At 38.3% G+C, this 10,141-nt stretch overlaps 1 protein-coding gene across 2 annotated transcripts; it reads left to right on the forward strand.

Annotated features, from left to right (window-relative positions):
- Positions 1-3,992: 3,992 nt before the first annotated feature.
- On the forward strand, positions 3,993-10,080 carry anxa1a (annexin A1a). 2 transcript variants are annotated; one of them, XM_088298889.1, is made up of 12 exons: positions 3,993-4,150; positions 4,610-4,706; positions 5,454-5,544; positions 5,946-6,040; positions 6,731-6,844; positions 7,077-7,167; positions 7,754-7,833; positions 8,851-8,995; positions 9,082-9,177; positions 9,272-9,330; positions 9,418-9,540; positions 9,659-10,080. In XM_088298889.1, the coding sequence occupies exons 2-12, from the start codon at positions 4,647-4,649 to the stop codon at positions 9,716-9,718; spliced, it is 1,014 nt and encodes a 337-aa protein (XP_088155015.1). In that variant the 5' UTR covers positions 3,993-4,150; positions 4,610-4,646; the 3' UTR covers positions 9,719-10,080. The 2 variants fall into 2 exon arrangements, with proteins under 2 accessions (XP_088155015.1, XP_088155025.1); XM_088298899.1 differs by lacking the exon at positions 3,993-4,150 and adding an exon at positions 4,460-4,484.
- Positions 10,081-10,141: the final 61 nt, after the last annotated feature.

Here is a 10,141-nt window from a genome sequence, read left to right on the forward strand (position 1 = left end):
TGACTTCTCGCCACAAGTAGTAACAGAGGGCTATGTTGGGGCTATTGTTTGACTCAGCCTAACCTAAATTACTAAAGACTACATTGCACACATTCTCTCAAGTATTTGTCAATCTGTGAAATTACACAACATTCCGATAAATCATTCCAGTAATGCAACTGCTTTCAACGTAAGGGAGTTATTTCTTCTTTGTGTATAGTCATCTAGTGTCTGTAACACTCATCCTGTTGAGGTTTGCTGGGAGCTGGAATCGAGCCCAGCTGATTTTGGGCGAAAGTCTGACTATGTCCTGGATTGATCGTCAGTAAATCAAAGGGCAAACAAACTCTACAGCTTGAGTAGAGTTGAGTTGAGTTGTTCATGTCTCTTTATTGCCTGTCATGCAATATTTTAAACGTGACAGCCATTGGAAAAATTTTCAATACAATGGCTAAAATTTTATTTATTGGAGTTGTTTTAGATCAAAATCAATATTAAAGCACTATGATGTGTAATTAATTTACAGTTCAGAGTGAATACATTTATTGGGCATTACATTTTAGATGTTGCAAAATGTGCAATATAAATAAAGTTGCATTGTATTGTATTGTAGATACAGTCCTCATTATATTATCATTATGTTATACTAATTTGTATATTTAGAAAGCCATCCACAATAGTGGCTTAGTTTATCTAGTGTAGTCATTATTGGCATTAAATGGCATCAGCCGATGAAATAGACTGTTGTGACATATCTTCCTCAGTTTTCTCAATCGGGAATGTGGGTGTGTCGTCATGGTGTTACTTTCTTTCCAGAAGCACCTTTCAAACAAGACACAGAGATTCAAAAGGCATATCAGTTTCAGTCTTATTCATCTTTCATTCTTTTGGGGTTCATGAGTTAAATAAAAGTGATGATGAGTAATATGTATAGCTGACCTGCTGTGTCGTTCCCTTTCTGGTCTACTTGATATGAGCGCTCATCTATAAACAATGGAACACTTCCTGGTAGATCCTGGTTGTATGTCTTCACTGGGACCGGTCCGGGCTTTGGGGACACCATGGGATCCTCTAGGCAGGTGGATGAGTTGTTTTCCTCCCAGGCACCTTAGAAAATAGAATGCAAATTTGAATGATGTTAATTTAGATGAGCAGGAAATACAGACAGACCAAGTCCTGAGGGTGGATTAAATGGAGGTTGTACAACAACAATGTATTGTGACAGTGTTTCGCTGAATTAAAAGGTCACTATTTATATGGATCAGGGATAGGTATCTGGCGGACCCGATTCCTTGATTAATTTATTAAAAAAAAAAAAAAAAAAAGAAAATTTTTCTTTAAACCGGAACAATTCTTCAAAAAAAAATGCAATAAATATTCAATATATGTTTTGGTGGGGAGGGATCCTGGAAAAAATGGTAAAAAAATGAAAAAAATATTGAAAAAAGAAAGAAAGAAAACCTACTAAAGCACATCTGTGGGTGCAAACTAGGAGGATACAAGAGTCAATTATAGCTATAAGTTGTAATATCACTAATCACCACTAGATAGCAGACATATAATAGTTGTGCATATTGGTCTTTTACTGTCTGCCCTATACAATACAATACAATACAATACAATTTTATTTATATAGCGCATTTCACAACAGCTGTCGCTGTAACAAAGCGCTTACCATATGCTGTCATATGATAGAACTACTGTGAGTAAGCCTAAAAAATTTTGAATGATATGCAGGAAAAAGCCTATCCCAGGTGACTTTGGGTAAAGGCGAAGTTCACTCTGATCTGATCGCCTGCCATTCGCCAGATCCATGACACCATCACTGAGTGGGAACCGAGCTCATGTGGCCCAAAAACTACATCAGTGACTTGGTCCTATGTTATCATTAACAAATAAATAAATAAACAAATAAATAAATAAATAAATAAATAAAGAGTATCCAACGACTTTAAGCTTTTTCAAATGATGTACAATTTAATTTCCATCTTACAACAATATATTATGTTTGTACTCACATGCTTCTATTTGCTCGTACTTTTATACTCACATTTCTTGCCTGCAGGGGCCACGGAGTGATGTCGCCCTACTTTCTTTCCCAGAAAGGTCAATGTGAAGGACCCATTGTCAGCTCCTGAAGAGTTTACATACATTTTGAAAGCAAATGTACAGTAACTCAAGCAACTGAGTCTGAACAAAATATGCACAATTATTTTTGTACAAACAGTATATTATACCACAATATCTACAGAGTTGTTCACAAGTCTTCTGCCTCCGTTATTAGATTTGTTGTACTGGAGGCTTACTTGCAATGGCACAATGTTTCGCATCATCAATAAAGTGTAAGAAATCCTCTAACAAGAAACTGACAATCGTTATTGTTATTTAACGTTCATACTAAAGAGTCAAACTGGCTATAAAATATCATTGTAATATTTATGTCTTCCTTATGTAAAGTATTTCATAGCATTTTTTCTGCTGTTTGTGTGCTATACCAAAACCTCCATTCTTGTGACAGTTAAACGAAATCCTCTAACACACACTGTCATTACATTTTTAAATAAATCCCTGCAATTCACTTAGAAATGATTCAGAATAGTCATGTACTTTCAAAATGAAATGATTACCTGTTCTACGACCAGATACGAGAGGTTCCTTTGTCTGCTTCAGTTTGGTAACCTGTGTACTGACCATGAGAACAAGCAAGATTTGATCCAGTTCTGTGAGAAGGGGGGAACCAAACTCTCCACTGTCTTTAAATATTAACCCCCCACAGATGGAGTTTCATTTTGTAGTAGGCTAAACTACACAAAGTGTGCTGGTAAAAGGACCCTCCAAATAGTGCTCAGGTTACCCACGAGCAAGGTAAACATTGTTGTCATATATACTAGAACTACATAATAAAACATAATAATAATTATAAATGTTACTGATTGGTGAATTTTTGACATGTCTACACATAGAAATGGGTATTTGTGTTTTAATAAAAATTCAAGAGTTTTCTTCATGATCCAGTAAAGCTCTGATTATCCTTAACTACGAGTAGGTGATTTGTAGAGTTAAGATGATTTTTATTAGTTGTCAAATTGCCCAATGTTGTTTTCTTTTCTAAAGGTGTGTGATGTTGTCAGTCAAAACGATGACACAGTCAACTGCAGTTGTTAATCACAGTAATCAGTGATAAGTTAATCTCATCTGTTGGGACATCATGCCTCTGGGGAGCATCAACTCCTGCATGTTTTGCGATGACAGCATGCCGCACCTGGAGGAAATTCATTACAAGATGTCAATGTTTGTTAGTCTTTGTGCTGATATTGCAGGATATACTATTGGCACACAGCTGCGATCAATCAAATGATTTGATTTTACAGAACATATAACTGCAGAAATCAGTAGTAGTACGGTATTTCTATCAGGATAAATTACAAGAATATACTATATTGGACGCAATAACTTTCATTGTATGTATTTAATTTAAACACGCAATATAATTGATGACATTGCGTGTATAATACAATAAAATCATTATCTGGGGGCTTTTACAAAGATAGTAGTGCTTTTTGTGTGTGTTTTGATTGATGTTACGTTACCAACAAGACAAACAGCCCTAAATTGTCTTCTTTGGGGATAGAGAACATTATACAAGCACTACCACTTTAAACTACTATGGCACTGTCACTACTAAATATAGTACAACAAACTACCATGTACAATTTCATTTATATTTTAATAAAATATCCACATTTACGTTTATCACTATCAAGTTTTTAAGGAAAATATAAGCAGATTTAGTTTGTTGTTTATATCAATATATCATAATACAAGAGTACAGTGAATAACTTTAAACAGTATAAGAAAGAGATAACACATTTTTCGGCATTTCATAATGAGTGTGATTTAATTATTTATTTAGATTTTTTTTTTAGATTGGTAGTGACTGCTTGGACCCACTAAATGACGTCTGAACCATCCCCGCCCCCCTCTTTATTTTTCTTCCACGTCCACTGAAGCTCAGGATGGCAGGCAGGCGGTGTTAAAGTCCAAGTGAGGAGGGGAAAATGGGCCGGGCTCGGTTCTAGGTGGAGTTTGACGTGAGTATAAATGAACTCCCTCTGGTTGTCTACCGCCCTTGCTAAGCTCACTCCCACATAAACGTCTCTACAGCCACACGGTAAGTTATGTTGCTTATATAAACAACCTGAAAAATGTTGTCTGGCTTCTCTTCGTGACATTTAAATGCACGAATGCTTTCTGCTTGCTGTACCGGATTAAATTTCTCTCTCCCGGGTTTAAAATACAATAGATGTGGGTGTGGCCGGAAATCAACTAGTTTTGAACCGTTACGCATATATAAGTAAAAGAAAGTGGTTGTGATTACGCAGACGTACGTCTGCGTTTAATCCGCGACAAGCCAGATAGACACACATCCGTGTTTGTGGGAACTAAACGTGGGTGTGGCCAGGCAGCCTCCACATAATTGCCATCATGGAAAACCACCATCAACTGTAAAGTGCTTGTGCTCTTATAAGTAGAAAGGCTGTTTTAAAATTGTAATTCCAATGTTGCCTCTCAGTGTCGTTTTCTGAATGTTGTCTCATTTTTGTTCTCTTAATATATTCACTCTTTTCAGTGTACTCATCTGACAGCGTCCTGCAGCCAGTCCCACCATGGCTTTCATCAAAGAGTTCATGATGCAGACAGTCTATCTGGGCATGCCCGATGAGTCAGTAAGTCACTGGTTTCTGTTCCAGTTGCTAAGGCCAACCACTATGTTTGTTCCCTTTTTTTTCTCTTCCTGCGGTATGCTTGGGTGGAAAGTTTTCCTGACAGAGTTCAGAGAAAAGGAAAGAGGAGGGAACATAAAAAGATAGCAGTGAGAAGAACGAATGAGTGTAAAGTTTAAACATTTAGCTACAGAAGAGCAGGGCGGAGTTGAGAAAATGAGACGCTATGCACAACTATTACGGAAGGGAGTATAGCTGATGGAGATTATTTTCACTCCTCGACACTCAGTAAAATGTGCATTTTTATGTCTTGTGAGTTTGTGACTCAATGGAACAGGAATTTGTGCCCCTCCCTATCTAACCTCTTCAAACAGTGAAATGCTGCGCACCATTCCCCTGCATGCGGGTTGCACAAGGTTATCCGGCATCATTGTTTTGTCATACACTCTTGTTCCGTACAAGGGTGTTCACTAGCTAACTAGTCTACTATGCTAGAAGGCTTGTTTGTGGCCTTTTTTTTTAGCTCTTAAGGGAAGTTATTGGGATTCACACAACCCAGTTTAGAGTGAACATAACATTTATCTCAGTATATATTTTTTGTTGTTCTAAATTAAGAAACGTGCTTGTAAAGATGGATCGTAAAAGCTTTGGGTTAATGAATAGAGAAAGTGTGCCCTCATGCACACCATTGGATGATAGTCAATATTTACCAAACACTACCTCTAAACATTTATCTGTGTTGTATCTCAGGTGTTAAAGAATGAGGGGACAGTGAAGGCAGCGCTAAACTTCAGCGCCAGTGGTGATGCAGCTGTCTTGGACCAGGCCATCAAGGCAAAAGGTGATGTCAAAATATCTAGGGGCTCTGAGGGAATCTAATGCCAAATTGTCCAGTCATAGAAATGTGACATCTAGGGGAAAAAACTGGCGCTCCCTTTTGTTTCTATAACTCAGCACCTCCTGCTGGTAGACATTCACAAGTACACATTTTCTGTCTGGAGCGGTCTATCTATTTTCTGCCATTTTTCTTGTTCACGACAATACAATACAACTTTATTTATGTGGCGCATTTCACAACAGCTGGAGCTGTAACAAAGCGACCGCAGAAAAGCTCGAGATACAACATCAGTACAGCTGTCAGTGTCCTCTTGGCCAACAGTTTAAGTGGAAATACAATCTGGATGCCACTCAGGTGCATTGTATCATACATTTTGAGTCTAGTTCATTTTGTATTTTGTGCAGGTGTGGATGAGAATACCATCATTGAAATATTGGTGAAGAGGAGCAATGAGCAGAGGCAGCAGATTAAAGACGCTTACCAACAATCCAACGGGAAGGTAGGAAAGGATGGTGACAACTGACGTACAGAGTAAATGAACATTGAATTACAATTAAGATTGATACTACAACATGCACCCCTGAATGGGTGATTGTAGGTTGAAATGTGGACATTTTCAAACGGATACAGCTGAGAAGGGATGACATACAGTGTATGTTCTTTTTCATAGTTTGTAAGGTCAACAAATTCGACCTCTTATGAGTGTGAGTCGCGCGCAGTTCTCTCTGTTGTCTCTGCAATGCTTCATGCTAATGAGTCACTTTGAAGTCTTTCCTCCTGTGTGTGGCCGCAAAGACTCTGTGCAGTCATGTGGCTGCCTGGCTCAATTTGAGTGGTGAAACGGAGTTGAACATCATTCGTGGTTACTGAATTGGTGAAACACTGTCATGTGACAGCGCCTGAGGCAGAAGTCTCTCTGACAAACAAAAAACAAATGAGATTGCGCAAGCATTAATGCATACAAATAAAAGAAGCAGGCGGAACATAGCTCAGTTTTAGAATATCTGCCAAACTTAAATAAAAGTGATAAGTATATTGCATTTAACAACTGACTTGTGCAGTTTACCGTATTGAAAAAGTTACATAAGTAACTGTAGCGTGTTATTAATCCGCTTTGCTCATGTAGAGTACACACAACTGTTATTCACAGAATCACTCTCAATATTTTCTGGTTTTATTGCGCCCAAAGCCTCTGGAGGCAGCACTGAAGAAGGCGTTGAAGGGAGATTTGGAGGAGGTGGTCATGGCTCTGCTGAAAACACCAGCTCAATATGATGCCCAGCTGCTGAAAATGGCCATGAAGGTACATATGCACTCATTGTCTCACACCCTTCCCTTCCTCTCATGCTCAGTAGTGAAGGGGAACTGCCGTTGCTGCACTTGGGAGGTTAACACTGATATAAGTCCGTAGCTCTCCGCCCACTTCCATGTATTCTTCTTGGCTTTTCCCATTGGGCTGAAAAAAAGTGTTGTGAAAGGTTACTTGTGAAATAGTACAGAATATTAACCCTTCTATATTTGATTCCCTGACACAGGGATTGGGAACAGATGAGGACACCCTTGTTGAGATTTTGGCCTCTCGAACCAACACAGAGATTTTGGATATAAAGAAGGCCTACAAGGAAGGTGAGAGCAGCCAAGTGTCAAGCAGCAATCTTACATTTCATACAGAAAGTTATGTCTAACGGTAATGGGCCTTCACATGTCTGTGGTCATACAGTAATTACATTTTTTCCACAGCAGTTATTTATAGCATTTCTATTAAAACGTGAATGTAAATGGTAAGAAAGATAAAATTAGCAAGGACTATTCAAAACAGTTTTCCAATCCTTAGTTGAGAGGCTGTACATGAGCCAAGGAACAACATATACCATATAGATGAAGGTAAACACAGTAAAATTGGGAGTTATTTTTACTGAGATTTATTTTCCGCTAATTGAGGCACTAGAGCGGGAGTAAATCCAGCCTTTGAGGACTAGTACTGGACATGCCTGCTTTAGAAAGTTGGAACGACAAACACACAAATGACAGTGTCCCACATTTTCTTTTTCACTTTGCTGTTGCTCTCGTGACATTTAAGTTGTATACAGTATGGTCATTATCGCCTCATTAAAACTTTGAGACTCAAGATGTTGCACTGTAATCTATGGGAGAAGGTAGAAACCCAAGACATATTAACTAAATATGACATGTTTGTGTTCCCACTGTTAAGATTACAAGAAGGACCTGGAGGAAGACATCAGATCTGACACCAGCGGAGACTTTAGAAATGCACTGTTTTCACTCTGCAAGGTACAGCATGTGTGATTCCACGTGCACTCGCTTCTTATTTTGTTACAGGATGTTTGAGGCGGATTTTGTTCATCCTTTCTTTCACAGCTGCTGAATAGTCTTAGGTTAAGGCAACATACCACTCCCCCGTTTGTAGCTGCCACAGCGACATAAGTTTTCAAAATAAATCCCTCACATGCAAATATTTACATGACATTGACAATGATGAATTCAAACAATGTTGTTGTGTACATTGGTCGACAGAAAATACAGTATATTATATTAGAATAACAATTCTGTGCTGATTTACAATCATCTCAGTCTCAGGTTTCAAAATGAATGACAATAATGGTTTGCAGTCATCCTGTATCACTACTGTAGCTCATTTATACATGCAGATGCAAGTATTATTCTTAAGTGACAATTTATTTATTATTTTGGGCCGATATAAATAAATAAATTAATTAATAAATAAATACATAAACTAAAAAGTGTACGTGTATGTATAATTATTCATACATACATGAATACACACAAAACGCTCATCTTCAGAACCCACAGTGATTTTAAAACAGAAACAAATACAATATCATGAGCCAGTTAAGTGTCATTCCTCATAATTCATGGCTAAAACCAAATAATATAATATGCTCAACAAAGCTATGAACAGAATTGTCAACAAACATTGCAATGGCACTACAGGATCTGGGCAGGGACTTCATCCTTCTGAAGGCATTACAATAGCCAAAGGTGCTCTTCCATGAAGAGGCTTCTTGAAGGCGGTAACTGGTAACAATTCACAATTTGACAACTATTGTTTAACACTCCTTCCATCCTTGTTAATAAAGTCACCATTATATAATTACACTTAATTTAAAACAATAACATCATCATATCCTCTGCCATTGATAACCGCACCAGGAGAATCATTATTATTCCCAAAAAAGTTCAATTAAAACTATTTACAGTGTCAACTACTTGTATGACACCGTGTCACGGGTTGAGAGAATGCTGATCCCTGGAACGTTTCTCTCACAGGCGAACCGCACGGAAGGAGTGTGTGAACAGCTGATTGACAGCGATGCCAGGTCTTTGTATGAAGCTGGAGAAGGGAGGAAAGGCAAAGACTGCTCAGTTTTCATTGAAATCCTTACTGTCAGGAGCGCCACTCATCTTCGTGAAGGTTAGTTAGCTCACTGCCTTCCTCGGCAGTGTCAGTTTTCTTAGAGCATGTCTTGACATGAGTCATCTATTGCTCCTATTTTCCAGTGTTTCAGAGGTACTCAAAGTACAGCAAAGTGGATGTGGCCAAAGCAATTGACCTGGAGCTGAAGGGTGATATTGAGAATTGCCTCACAGCAGTAGGTAAAGGCACAATCTCACGCTTAACCAATATTACCTCAAATATACATTGGTCATAAGTGTAATGTAAAAAAAATTTTCATTTTAATTATTCTAGTCAAGTGTGCTGGGAGCAGGCCTGCTTTTTTTGCTGAGAAGCTCTACTTGGCCATGAAGGTGTTGTATGCACAGAATGCTACCAAATATACAGTAGGAGTTTGCTCCATCTTCTCAGGGTCTTCACTCTTGACTATTCTCTTTCAGGGATCTGGAACCCGCAAAAACATCCTTACCCGTATCATGGTGAGCCGTGCTGAAAAAGATTTGAAACTAATCAAGGCTGAGTACAAGAAGAAATACGGCAAAACTCTCTACCAGGACATTCTGGTGAGTAAACAGAGAGTAGAGTTTTACATGTCATTATCTACAGATAGTTACTATATTGTTGATCAAAGACAGTTTAGGACTTGCAATAATTAAACACCGTTTTCTTTTTTTTTCCCAGGATGACACTAAAGGAGACTATGAGAAGATTCTGCTCGCTCTCTGCGGGAGTGAGAACTGAATTCTCATCTACTGACTATGAGATCTCAAACAGCTGACGAGGCCACTTAACGGAAGGCTCGCCTCCAAATGCAGCTCTGCAAAATAACCTGCTGTCATGACATTTACACAAATAACGCTAATGAGAAAATAATTATTCCAAATCGGCTTTGCCTCAGCTGATACAAAATGATACTTTTAAGAAATACTTACACCCAACGCACTCTTGTGTTACCATGGCAGATAGACAGACATAACAGGTGCTTGATAGAAAAAAAACTCAGTTTTTGCAACACTGCTACCAAAATATCCTCCTCATGTGACAATTATACTGTATACCTGTGTAACAGAAGGAGCTGGTGCAAATAAAAGCATTTTTTTCTATGTGGGCTGCCTTTCTTTTTAAGTACCGTCATCCTCGAGTCATGATTCTGGAAGAGATACA

Source organism: Idiotropiscis lumnitzeri, chromosome 1, assembly GCF_059441095.1.
Source record: "Idiotropiscis lumnitzeri isolate Australia: NSW breed Sydney's pygmy pipehorse chromosome 1, RoL_Ilum_1.0, whole genome shotgun sequence".
NCBI classification, from domain to species: domain Eukaryota; kingdom Metazoa; phylum Chordata; class Actinopteri; order Syngnathiformes; family Syngnathidae; genus Idiotropiscis; species Idiotropiscis lumnitzeri.